Source organism: Ambystoma mexicanum, chromosome 1q, assembly GCF_040938575.1.
Source record: "Ambystoma mexicanum isolate Mex_15411 chromosome 1q, UKY_AmexF1_1, whole genome shotgun sequence".
Lineage (NCBI taxonomy): Eukaryota > Metazoa > Chordata > Amphibia > Caudata > Ambystomatidae > Ambystoma > Ambystoma mexicanum.
In genome coordinates this window covers 584,154,678-584,168,656 of record NC_090922.1, presented here as the reverse complement: position 1 = coordinate 584,168,656, position 13,979 = coordinate 584,154,678, and the positions used below count along the sequence as shown (strand labels likewise).

General features: G+C 44.9%; 1 protein-coding gene across 2 annotated transcripts in view; it reads right to left on the bottom strand.

Annotated features, from left to right (window-relative positions):
- The window catches only part of LOC138532682 (flavin-containing monooxygenase 5-like), a 580,037-nt gene that overhangs the window by 170,995 nt on the left and 395,063 nt on the right, over nucleotides 1–13,979 (bottom strand). For both annotated transcript variants that reach the window (XM_069641084.1, XM_069641085.1), the window contains exon 6: nucleotides 5,839–6,194. In XM_069641084.1, the coding sequence (XP_069497185.1) occupies nucleotides 5,839–6,194 (356 nt within the window). The remainder of the gene's footprint in view (nucleotides 1–5,838; nucleotides 6,195–13,979) is intronic.

The window sequence follows — 13,979 nt, the reverse complement described above, 5'->3', positions numbered from 1 at the left end:
TTTTTCCATACTAAGCTGAAAGGCTTGAAAATCATGGAGAACCGGATCATCTTGATTAACTAGAGGGATCGACCAGTCTGCCGCATTGCCACTAAGGTACGAAAGTACAAAAGCTACTTTTGCTTGATCAGTTGGAAAGGCTGCTGGCCGGCATAAGAAGTGCAACCGGCACTGATTGATAAATACTGCAAACCTCTTTGGGTCACCAGAAAATCGTTCGGGCGGAGCCAGAGGTACATTCCCAGGTAGGTTGATCTGCACTGGATTCATAGAGGATGTTGAAGGAAGATTTGCCCCTGATGCGGGTAACGGGGTCTGTCCGGCTTGTGACTGTAGCACTTGTCTAGCAAGATTGTCTGTTCTCTCCTTGGAAATAATTAGTTCCCTTCTTAGAGCATTCGTTTCCTGACGAGCTGCATGCACTTCTGCCCTTAGTTCCCCAAGTAACCGGGCTAGGGGGTCAGTATCTGAGGTTTCCATAGCGCCTGGGCGAGAGTTTTGTGGTAGGCTTTGCGTTCTGTAACGCTCACCTGATTCTCGCAGAGGCGCCGGTCTTGACTGGGCGACTACCGTATCTTCAAAGGTGATGTGTAGCACCCGGTTGGCTCTTTGGGCTGGACCTCTGTGCACTGTATGCCTGACGTGTAGAGTAAGATGTCTGCAGATAGAAAATATGGGGTTAATGAACTGGGGTTATTGGGGTGTCCCTATCTCTTTCCTCTTCTCCTCTCCTGTAGACCCCCAAAGGTTAACGCTCTCACCTTAGGTAAGTGAATGCCGAGCTCTCCATCTGCCTCGGGGCAGGGTGCTGTAACCAGTTTCTTCACTGGATAGGTAGCGCAGGCCTCTTGACTTCAGAGGACTGCTGTCCGTCGTTTACTGCACGAACGGTAAGTTTCGAGTCATTCAAATGTCTTTAAAGTCTTTAGTAATGATGTCTCTTGTTTTGCAGGGTTCCGGCGATGGCGGATGACGGGCTGAAGTGAGTTGAAGATGGAGCCCGTGTGATGAATAGAAGCGCCTGGAAGCACGTAAGTAAGCGCTTGTTGCCTGCTTCACTATGCGCTCTAACTGTCTTTTTATTTTGCAGGTACGAGTTCGGAGCGGCTGGAGGGTGCCGGAATACCCACTGGATTAGATGTGGAAAGGAGTAATGGCACGTGAGTATTAAAGTTCCCCAATGTCTTTAAACGCACCTTGTTTTGTCTTTCAGATGCGGGATGCAGCGCCGAAGGCCTCCGGAGCATACGAAGAGTAGGTAAGCCTTTGCCTTTCAGATGCCGGAATGCTAACCTGTTCTTTCTTGTCTTTATAGGTGTTGCTGAAGACTGGATTCAGGATGATAAGCCTTTTTCCTTAGGCCCAGGACCGGATGCAGAAGACACGATGAGCGTTCTGCTGCAGAGGTTGCAGAATAACGCAAAGCAAGATTCATCCACCGGGTGTGGTTTAAATAGCCTCCTGTAGTGCTTAGGTGTCTCCTTCCACAGCCACGCCTAAGTAAGAAAAGAGTTCCTGGTAAGAAAAGAGTTCCTGCCTTCCAGAAGAGTTCCAGTGTTCTGAATCTAGGGAGTGGCTCCAGCCCCACCCAACAGGAAAAGTAGTTCCAAACAGAAGAGGATCAGAGGCTCAACTGGCAGGCAAGTAAGCAGCATGGTCTGGTGAAGGTAAGACCACCCAAGCTTTATGAGCCCGGCGCTTCCAGCGCTGGGACTGGGCATATTTATGAGCCTGGTGCCACTGGCGCCAGGACTGGGTCCAAAAGGTCCCAATTGGGACTGGTTGGCACTCGGAACCTGGGTTATGGATCTGCTTCCAAGGGAGTTGGGAAAACCCTGACCTTTTGGAAGCAGAGATCATGACAGGATTCTCGTACCCACTCTTTGCGGACAACACCCAAATATTCTTCTCTATTCCTGAACTCTCCTCTGATCTCTCTATCAAAATTTCCAATCATATCTCTGCCATTAAATATTGGATGGCTTTGTACTGTCTGATGTTAAACTCAACCAAAACAGAGGTGCTCTTCTTCCCTGCCAAATATACTCTCTCATCTCTTCCCCTGCCTATCCAGTTCACACCTGGCTCTCTTCCCTGCTCACTCTTCTTCAGTTAGAAACCTCTGTGTCATCTGTGACCCTTCTCACATCTCTACTTTCATCTCCAAAACTCAAATGGCGGCTCACCTCAAACTCCAGAATATTAGGAAAATCAGACACCCCCGTCCTTTCAACACCACAAAGTATCTCTTAACCACTCCTGTGTTATCTAAACTAGACTAATGTGCCAGCATTCTCTTTGGTGTCCTCTCAGCCAGATTATTAACTTTGCTACCAGGACTCTCTTTGAACTCCCTCACTTGTCACCAGGCTGTATGGCTGACGATGCAAAACAGGGCCAGATTTCAATTTTTGCTCCTGATTCACAAATCAACTGAAAGGTACAACCATATCTATACAAAACTACAAGCCTTCTCGTAATCTCTGCTCTACCTCCTTGAGTACCCTCGTGGCACCACGACCTCCCTGTGCTTCCTATAGTTTCTGCTCTTTCTCTCTTCTTTCCCCACTTGCATGGAATTCTCTTCTGCGGATGTTCGAGAAACAGTCCACACCAATTTGTTCAACACCAAACTAAAAGCCTACCTACTCGCCACTGAGTTACCCTCTTAACCTACCTCTCATATGCCTTCTATCTAAACCATTTCTCTTGCCTCTACCCTGCCTCTGTCCCTCACTACTGCCTCCACTCTAGCACCTCATCCATCATGATCACATCCGTAACACGGCCGTGTCGCCCACATGCACTTAAAAATGTCTTATGTTTATCATCCTTAATCTTTGTATGTCCACCCATGTATTATCCTAGTTGACTGTTCCATTTACTTCCCCCGACAACGTAGTCAGAATGTCACTCAAACTCCTCCCATTGTAAGAAGCTCACTGCTTCCCGTCAAATCTGATTGTTAACCTGTTGTATGTTCTTTTGTGATCAAGAGCATTGGTCCCCTATATAAATTAATAAAATACATTAAAAAAAATACATAGATGAAGCAGGCACAGTCAAGGGATATACCACCTTCACCTTTTGTATTAACATGGACCGAGGGTAGGCTATACTCTTAAGAGGGGTGTGAATGTGATAACAGTAGCAACCCTAACAGCAATAGTACAAAGACTCCAAAAGAAAAGAATGCCCAAGCTTCTATAAAGGTATGTATAATATAATAGCACTCTGTATAATTTAGAAGGAGTGAATAGCCAAGAAATTACAACAATGTAAAAGGATCGGTCTTGGGGGAAGAAAGTGCAAAATGTTGGCTCATCAGTCACTATGGGCCCGAATGTGGACCAAGGGGTCTGGACCGCTCAACAGTACCTTATTCTTGTTCCTGGGGGGGCTCAAAAGTGTACCAGGCTTCTAGGTACTGCACCTGCACATGAGTGCAGCAAGTCGCATGGATGCAGGAAGCCAGGCGATACAGAGCTGGGTTCGAAGCAGAGTTCTGTGCGGTTTGATGCAGCATTCGAACAGTGCAGTTTGATGAGTCCACCTTAGTGGGTTCGATGGTTGAGCTGTTTTAGGACAATGGTTACCACTGGGTCCAGTCGGCATGTGACACAATGCTTCCTTCGGTTCATGAGAGGTCTGGGTCGATTCAAAGGTCTTGGTAGTTCAATGCATTGCTTGAAGATGCAGCGGCTCAAAGGCTTCCACAGTGTTGAATTTTGTTTGAGCTAAAGCGATGCGCTCGGGAATGCATTCAAAGGATGCAAGCAGTGGTTCAGAGGTCGATGAGAGTACCAAAGGCAGTACCACAGGTACTGTGTGGTCCGAAGACTTCTGACATGGTTAAAGTCAGGGTGCTGTGAGTACCACTGCAGGGGTTCTAGGATAAGGTGAATCATTGTTAGTCTTCACTCCCAGTCCAGGGAGCTTGGCTGGCACCTGCAGAAGTCGTTCACCTCCAGTGAGTAGCCTTGTTCCCGTGCACCTGGCAGAAGGGCAGGCCCTGTTCGAAACAGCAATAACTCCCAATGTTTCCTAGGGATGGTTAGGGGACAGAGCTTTCCCCACCCTTGGAAGCACCTGTATTCACCTCTATGGAGGAATACTTTGAAATGGTCTGCGCTCCCAACAGGCTTCCAGAGATGATTTCTTCTTGGTGTCCAGGAAAGAATTCGGTAAGAAGTGGGAGACACCTTCCCTATAAAGGCAAAATAACAGCAGATTGGACAGAAGCAAGCCTGCTGTAAGTGGTGAAATCCCTGTGACAAGTGACCTTTGCCTTTTGCTTCCTACCCAGAGTGCCTTGTTCTACAGAAAGAGGAGGGGACAGGAAGGAGAAAGAGCCCCACAGAAAAGCAAGATAGCTGAACCCTTTTCCAGGTCCCATTCCTTCTGCACCCCCTCCATGCCTGCAGATTCAAATGCCCCTTTGAGGATGGCCTTTGTTATGCATGTGTCTCTTCCAAGAGGAACAAAGGGGAAGAGCATTATATTTTTTTGTCTCATTTGCTGAAGTGGAGACAGGCAGGGTAGCTATGAATCCACATAGCTGACCTGTGCTCACAGGGTTCACAGTTGTATGATACCAGGTTTACGTGGCTGTAATAATTTTTGGCTCTTATCATCACCATACCAACCAATATGGTTTATTCTTAGAGTATGCACTGCCACCATACGGATAGGACCACAATTATGATCATTTTGATCAGAACTGCAGCCTCTGTATGCAGGTACAAAATGTCTCGGTAGCTGACAAGAAGGCCAATGTGGCCTTTGAACCTGCCGAGTGTCACAAATGGGGAAGATCTGGGCACTGACGGATCTGGGCACTGAAAGGTACATGGGGCAGAAAAGGACACTGAGAGACAACCGAGTGCAGGAGTGAGTGCCCCAATTCGGATATTGATCAATATTGGGTCAAAAAGCAGCATGAACGTGTGTTTTACCATGCCTTTGCTAGCATATGCCGTTGAAACCATCCTCATGATTTTCTTTGGGTGCTCTTGATGATCTGGATCTTTTTCAGTATTTCAAAGGTTCCCCTGGAGAATCTATTGTAAATTCTATGTAAATTCTATGTCTTTATAGCCAGATTTGTATAATGTATGTGCTTTAAAAAGCACCATTTCAACCCTTTATTCAAAAAATGTCTCGGAGGGAACTGCCTCCTCAAAGCTATCTTTGTCGGTTCAGAATTGTTCCCCAATCATGCTCGCCCAGGCCAATTCGAAGAAAACATTTATCCCCCCACTTTAAAATTACATCACCCACTATTATAGCGTAGAAATATTTAGGTGGGCCAGGAGTGTGTATGTGTGTGTTGATGCTGCATATTTTTGTGCTGATTGTTCTCGGACTGTAAGAATAAATTATTTCTTCTGTCACTTCCAATGTGGTATATAAAGGCATTTGTAAATGTGGCAAAGTGATATTCATAAGTATTGTGTATAAAAAAGATGTTATATAGAGTTCTTAGTTTTTTCATGTTTAAGCTAAAAGTGTACTAATTCCAAACTATACTTTGTGAATAACATTATTCACCTGACATTTTATATTCTAAGTGTGATTTATAACATACACATGCAGTCTAAAAGCCTCAACAGAGGGGGCACCCTGATACTTCCCCTGTTTACTAGCAGGTGCTAATCTTACATATTTTGTACTACATACATAAATAAGGAAACGCTGAAAAATAAACATAGATGCTGGTTATAGACAAGAGCTCTGCCAAAGAAATGAAGTGCCAAGAAAATTGAAAGCAGTTTCAAGTCCCAGTAAACCTCTGCAGAGTTAAAGCCCTTACACATCCAATTGGTATGTTATAGTTACCTTTGAAGACTCGCGTGGCCCAGCGACATTGTAGTTCAGACACTGGCATTATAGCTCCAATTGGCTGGATCAGCCCAATGAAAGCTACCGATGGTTTTTCCAACATTGGTGGGAAGACAAATTTGTACAACGATGTCTTGTTGCTGCTGACCTGGATAACTGAATCGTCAAAGAAGGGGAACGAGAAGCTGTATCCTGTGCAGAAGAAGACCACGTCGATGTCGTCTTCTACGCTGCCGTCCTCAAAGATGGCAGATGTTTCGGTGAAACTCTGCACATTGGCCTTCATAATTATTTTTCCAGAAATGATGCGGTTGGGCAGGTCATCGTTAAGTGTTGGGTGCTGGTGGGTAATTCTAAGATATGAATAAAAGATACTGTTGTTATTGAACTGTGCGTTAAGATTTTCTTCAGCAGAAATGTCCCTATGCAGCAGATCAAGATCTGCATGGAGGTTAGATTTAAGTGAGAAAAGAGCATATCAAATATTTATCCTGATGAAAGGTGAAAAATGCAAGTCAGCGCCGGCGCCATTTTCTGCACTATAAAAGCAGCCCGAGCAACCAGCAATGCGTTTTCACGCAAGCAAGGTGCACGGCTGCTTCTACATTTGTTTACTACAGGTAAGACTTTTTTTGAGAGCAAGTGAAACTCTGGTAGATAGAACCATTTGTGATTAGATATTTGCTGAAATTTAAAGTATACATTGGCTATCATTTAGATTATCAAGAACAGAAGCAAGCTGCACAAAGGGCATATAACACAATATAAACAAGCATGTTTGAGTGAAGCAAAGTTGGATAATTCTCCAATAAGGAATTGAATACAAACAGGCCTAAGATTAGAAGCATCGTTGAATACAGGTACATTTTGGAGCAAACTTTAAGTACAATGTAAAATGTTGTATTGGATTAAATAAAAATGTATGCTGTTATTAACATATTAGATAACATGATCTTTATTTTTAATTCTTTATCTTTTGATCACTAATAGTCCCTGATGAAGGTCTAGCGCAGACCGAAATGCATTGGACAATATAATGCTTGCTAAAGGCCTCAGACAAATGCAGATTTCTAAATAAAATATTTTTTGGTTACAACTAATTGAACTTATTATTATTTTTGAAGAACTCTTGGAAAATTTTGAACATTTACTTAAAGCAAATTAGTGAGATATTCACAAAGGTCCTTCCAGCAGACTGGTGCAATTTAACCAGTCGACAGCGTAACATTATTTCATACCTCCCTTTGCAGCAGGGAGGAATCTGGCGACAGGACCAAATACTTTACTAAGTTTAAATTACTGAATTAACTTATTACGTAGTGCCCACTCTATTCTTTCTTTGAAAAATGCAAGTCTCCCGCCATGCATTGTGCATTCTTAGAGTGTTGTGTGGACATAAAGGACAGCTGGGTGCCAACCTGAGAAAGCTATAAAGGTTAAATTAAACAGTAGGACTGCAAAGTTGTGGGATACTAAAGAGGAGATGATTTGAGACCCCTCCTTTTCCACAAAGCCTTTAAAATGACCACTGCAGTTGCTGGACATCGCCCCAACAGGGAAAGGAGGAAGAAACCCAGTGCTAGCACTCAGGGAGCGAGTCTTTCAGTCTTTTTCTTTATGAGGACATAGGGAATGCAGGAAGATGGTTGGGTTACTGTAATTCCTTTGTCCAGGGTAGATGGTCCACCTAGATGTAAACAGGACAAGGCATGACCCTATGGACACCCGAGTATCTTGTTTTTTCACCCTCACCCCCATCATGGCAAAACCTGTTTAGCTCGACAATGACTCCAACTATTTCATATTTGTGCCAGTGGAGGCAATAATAATAATTGTAAAAATAATATCAGGTTCTCGTGTAGTGCTTTCTCTTGCTTCTAAGTACTCAACTGGTAAATCAAAGAGTTAAACAGGACATTGGCTCTGAATGTAAGTGTTAGTGCGTTTCACTTATTTTTATTAAGTAAATGTCATTTCTCTGTCTTGCACAACTGTTAGCATATACATTTATGCCTTTAATTAAGCTTTATTGTGGTATTCAACTTTTACACAGCAGTGCAGTGATGAATCCTGATTATGGTAACAGGAACATAACAGTACATACTTGCATCTGTGGCCTTGCCTGACTTCACATGAAAATATGTATGTATCATTTAGATAGCACATGTGAGTTCTAGCTATCTACTTCCCTTTGATGGGATCAGGAGTAGCACATACAAAGTACCGCCCAACAAGACCATCTTTAGAAGGAAGGAATTGGCACAGAATGAATGGGTTACTTATGTCCTTGATATTTGAAGCAGCGCAGCCTACTTTGGGAGACCAGGATTTCAAAAGAATGAAGAGAGAACTATCCGTGGGTTATGTCTCTGTTATTGCTTGACAGAATCATGTGTACAAAATCTGTGATAGTAGCTTTTAAACCTCCTTTCGGTTCTCCTATTCTTGAGGAATCACTATGTGCTTCCTTTTGTTTGTCATTGGTCCAAACCTACAGTGGATTTCTCTCCTGGGAGGCAGTCACTTGGAAGGATGTGTGGGTCCTCTCCCCGACCACAGAGATGGTCACTGAGAGGATCCACAAAGGGGAAACCAGAATACGAGGTTATAATCTGTCCCACTATTACCTGAATTCAGCCTTCATCACCCACTTTCTACCAGCAACAGCAGCAGAAAATCTGACTTGCCCCAAGCAGGAAAAAGATCTTTCTTGACATTAAGAGAATGGGCCTCATTACGACCCTGGCGGAGTGGGTTTACGCCAGCGGTATTCGCGGCGGACAAGTCCGCCCTACTACGAGTTCCCGTAGCGCCATGGAGCGTTTTCCGCCTGGTTTTTCCGGGCGGAGAAATCCATGGCGCTACGGGACCTTGTTGTTAATTACGCCACCGTATTTTACGGTGGCGTAATTAACGCCTTCCCCACTCCCATTATACCCTATGGGGCAAAAATGGGAATGGGGAAGGGTAAAATGGGGGATGGGGATTTACCGCCCCGCCAAGGTCGGAATGGGGCGGAAAATCCGCCAACCCCCATGGCGCTATCGGCAGCTTTCCGCCGTGCTCCATGGTGCATTTTGCACCACGATTTCCGCCAGGGTCGTAATGAGGGCCAATGCCTTTTGTATACACCTCCCCATTCTAGCACGTCTTGCAGGGTACCTACACACTCAGCTTCCATCCAAGTATGAGGCTTGGCATGACACTTAGTGCAGCAGCACCCTCACCACACCTTTCCTCGCTTTAAAACCGGGCTGTGATAACATGCTGCCCATAACTAACTGATCAAAAAGGGAAACAACACATCCCCATGGCAGCTCTGACCTTTACTTTCTATTCAATACAGTGTGTATATTGTTTGATGGAAGCAACTACCATTTAATAGTCCCACATATACTAATCATGAGGGATTCATTAGTGTGCTCGCATTTGGCCCAGCTTATTACAAGAAAAGAATGTTTTTTGCGCCTTGTAACAGGACACTTAAAAAATAAGCAAGGAAATTTTACATAATTTCTAAAAGCACGTAATCCCTAAATGACGGTAAGAGATGGAGGAGTGTGGAGGGAAAGCCAAAGACTTAGTAAGGAATCGAGATGCTACAGTAGAAAAGGAAATGGGCAAATTAGATGGTTTAGTGGGTAATTTCTTTTTTTATGTTTGCTAATGTACTGAAATGTAAGTCTGAACAATTATTAATTCATTCAACTCTACAAGATCATTATGAACATTCAAGTACAATTAAGAGCATAAGTAGTAACATTTAAACAAAAGATATATTCTTTAAGATCATAGGAACCTTCAATTACATCTTAACAGAATACATTCATTAAGTGGAACGTTAGAAATGTAGATAGAGATCACTTATTATTTCAATAGCATGTAGATAGGGAATGATTTAACAAACAGACGTAAAACAATACAGTACAGGGGAAAAACAACAAATAGAGGGGTAAGGAAACAAAAGAGAGGGGAATGTAAATGTATGAATTAAGAACAAGTAGCAAAATACAATGAAAACATACAACCTCTTAGTTAGTTATGAGTCATAATAGCCCAGTTAGATAATAATGTAAAGAATCCATAACAGATACATCTGTATTATAAAGAATTGATCTTTGGTTGTTGGTTAAATAATTGAAAAACAAATGCCATTTCGAGGTATATTTAGTTAATAATATAGGATTGTTGGTATTACATTTTTCTATTCTGTGAACATTGCAAATATTGTTCCACCAACCTGGAGTTGTGATGTTTTGAATCTTTTCCATTAGAAGTTATCATATGAATTGCAATTGCAATAAACAGATCAAAGGTAATGAATGAGTGATAAATAATCATAGAATTAAAAGATAAACTGGCTAACGAAATATTGGCTAAGGTACGGGGAACCAGTAATGGTGTAATGAAGGCTCTATAAGTAAAAAAGAATAACATTTGAGTTATATTTGCTGATGAAGGCACCTTTTTAATTTTCATCCACATTTCTGACCATTCCTGACATTGAAACTCAATGCTGCAATCAGTTTCCCATTGCTGCCGTGATAACCAATTAAATTCCGGAGATTTATAAATCACTTTTGCACTGTGAAAGTTCGAAGCTTGAAATAGTGATATAGATTCAGGACATCTTAATTGTTTTGGGATTAATACATTGTTTTCAATTAACCTCATGTTGTCAATACATGCATCCACTAGTTTATAGTATCGGTCCAGATCTGAATATGAAAGGAAAAATGTTATCCTATGTTGTCAAAAGTTTAGGGCCTGAGAAAATCTGATAATTAAGTTTGCTTCCTTTACTAAGCCAACGTTTCTATTGAAATGCCTTCCCTTTCACTGTGATTGTGATTTTACACCATATAGTTTGGTATTTATTTATATAATCCATAACACGAGGCCCATAGGCATAATAGCGCTTGACCATTGACAAAATCAGGAGTTCATGATATAAAAATGAAACAGTCAGTAATCAAGAAGAGGCAGCCAACATTTTCAAATCCATCGTCCTTCAGTCAACTACCAGTCTTACAGATGAGGCTCTGACCGGCCATGATTGACACAAAAAGCGGGGTAGGTTACTAGAGCCACCTCCCACAAGGATACAATCTATGTTCTTCTGGGAAAACCAGTCATCTAGCTCCACCCTATGTAGGTACCTCAAATCCGAGCTTCTCATAATCCATGGCCCCATTTTCTATTGAAGCCATGCCAGTACTTTATTATGAAGGGCCTCACTGGGTTCTTTCCCTACTGGTTTCTCTACATTGGCAATGATGACATTTTCTTTGATCCATGAAGAATTCTATGAAGGCCTTGGGCCTCATTACGAGATTCGCGGTACAAAACGGCCATTACCGGCATGCCAGCATTAACGCGTCCAGGTAGCCTTGACGCTGCAAATGGCGACCGAGTATGAGAGTGCGTGCACACGCGTGCCGGCATGCCGGTAACGTCTGTACCGCCATGCCGCTAAGGACCCTCAAACCCCTGATAGCGGCATCATGTAATGCGCTGATGCCGCCTCCGCCTCTGACCACCCATAAACAACGGACCCGGTAATACCACTAATGGTATTACCCGGTCCGTTAATACCGGACCCAGAAGTAACATCATCGCGCTGGAACGGGAAATGCACCGACGGCCATCTTTAAAAACACAATCCATTGCAATCCTCCAAACACAGGACCTGTACTGACTACAGAGCACACACAATCTGCATAAAATGGCAAAAGCTACCAGGAAAGGCGCCCCCCAGAAGCGCAAGAAGCGATTCTCAGATGATGAGCTCAACATGTTGCCAGACACATTGGTTGAGCATGCAGATGAAGTGTGTGCTGCAGACCTGAGGCGTCCCGCCCAAATACGCAGAAGGAAATATGGGAGGAAGTGGCCAGGAAGGTCAATGCGGTCGGCACCACCGCGTCTGGACTGTCAAAGATGTAAAGAAGCGGTGGGACGATCTACGCCTCCGCGTCAAAAATATATTGTTGGCTAACCGCAGTCAGGGAATGGCAACCGGCGGTGGCAACCACTCTCCCACCAAACTCACCAGGTGGGAAAAGACATGCAGCACGATTATCAACATGGAGGGAATCAAAGGATTCGGAGATCTTGAGTTGGGAGTACTGTCATCGGCAAATGAAGGTGAGTGTCCCCACAAACCATAGATAACCAAAGCTTGATGTAGGCCAACTAATGTGATAGTGAAGTAAGGAAATGCATGACCTACCATACACACATGGACATATCCCTGTTCAGATGGTGGCCCAACCACTGTCACATTAACATGCATGCCGCATGCCAATTCCATACCCAATAGACACCCTACATGCAGCAAAACTGCATGTGTCACAAAGCATGCAAACCACAATACAACGGTAGGCCCCACAGCAGACACCACTGCAAAAATGTGAGAACCCGACGTATGCCAATATACCCCCCTATTGCAAGCACAGTGTCCACCACAATTACAAGAATGCAATGCATAAAATGGGAATAACTGCACTAACACCAATGTATGCATGATGCACGTACTACCATCAATGATGTCCTGCCTCTCTTGGTCCCCGCACAGGCACGGATGCTGACAGTGACTGACAGGTTGCAGCAGCACAGGCCAGGACACCTGTTAAAAAATCCGGGCCCAGGGATGATGGCACCAGGGCATCAACATCGAGGGCCATTCTGATGCCCAAACTGCCACACAAAGCACCACCATCAACACAGGCCAAGCCACAGGTCAGCCAAAGAGCAGCTGAGACACCACATGAGGAAACTGCAACACAGGAGTGGAAGCAGAGGCAGACGGGACACAACCGGCCGCCATCAGCTCCATCGGGGAGGCAGCTGCCTCAGCACCCCATAGTTATGCCAAGGGAGAGTGCCACGGTGAGGAGCACTCACACGGGGACGACACCTGCATGGGGATGGTGCCCATACACCAAGTCCCCAGGCCACCCCCCCAGAACACCACACAGGGCACCACAGATGGAACCCCAGACGGCACCCCTCAGCACCAGTCCGGAGAACAGGGGAGTCAAGCGGTTTGGTCCCCATCAGAGGACAGCCCTGCATTGGGCCCCCCTGCAAGTGCCCCGTCCACCTCCGCAGCCATTTGTGACATTGAGGGCCACATGACGCAAATGGAGGGGCATCAGGAGCAGATGACTGAGCTTGTTAGGCAGTACGTGGCAGAGGGTGAGTTGACCCGGCACCAATTCCGTGAGAACACTGCGTCAATCATAGAGGCCATGAACAGGAACACACAGCTGATCAATGAGGGGTTAGCAGCAGTAACCCAGGTCTTGGGCAGGATTGCAGATAACTGAGCAGCGGCGTCCTGCACCCACAGTATCACAACAAGGCACATCCACATAATCTGGCAGACCGGCCAGCTCGACCCAAACCAGCCCTGTGAGAATGACCAGGCGCAGCACACAGTGCTCAGAAATGCAGCCCCGGATCCAAAGAGAGACCACCAGTAGCAGGGCACCCAGCATGAGCTGACTCCATTTGCACCCAAAAACATTAATTGGAGGGGACGGGGAAGGGGGAGGGGGTGTGTGGAAGGTGGAGGGGGGGTGTGTGTGGGAGGCGAAGGTTCATTTGAAATTGATGTTTACAGTTAAATACACCCGTTGTGTGCAAAAAAATATCATGAGTGGACATTTGGTTTCTTTGGCATGTGTTTATTCAATGCATGATAGTGCACAGTGCCCATCTACCCCCACAACCTGTGTCCATATGTACACAATCCCAGTGCCCAGAGTACAACATCCATTGCACCCTCTGCATCCCTGTGGGTCAGAAAGAATTGTCTATCACTGATTGGCGCACAGCACGTCCATCACGTGCATCGCGACCTGGCCGATGTGCTACATCTTCTCCCTCCTCATCCTCACCCGGTGCTTGTTGGTCAATGTCAGGTGGCAGAGGTACGTTACGCCGGATGCACATGTTGTGCTGCATGGCACAGACCATGATGATCTTCCCCACCTTCTCAGGCCCGTAAAGGAGTGAGCCACCAGACCTGCTGAGGCAGCGGAACCGTGCCTCCAATAGGCCAAAGGTCTGCTCGATCACAACACGGGTACGGGTATGAGCCTGATTGAAGTTCTCTTCATGCCTGTTCTGTG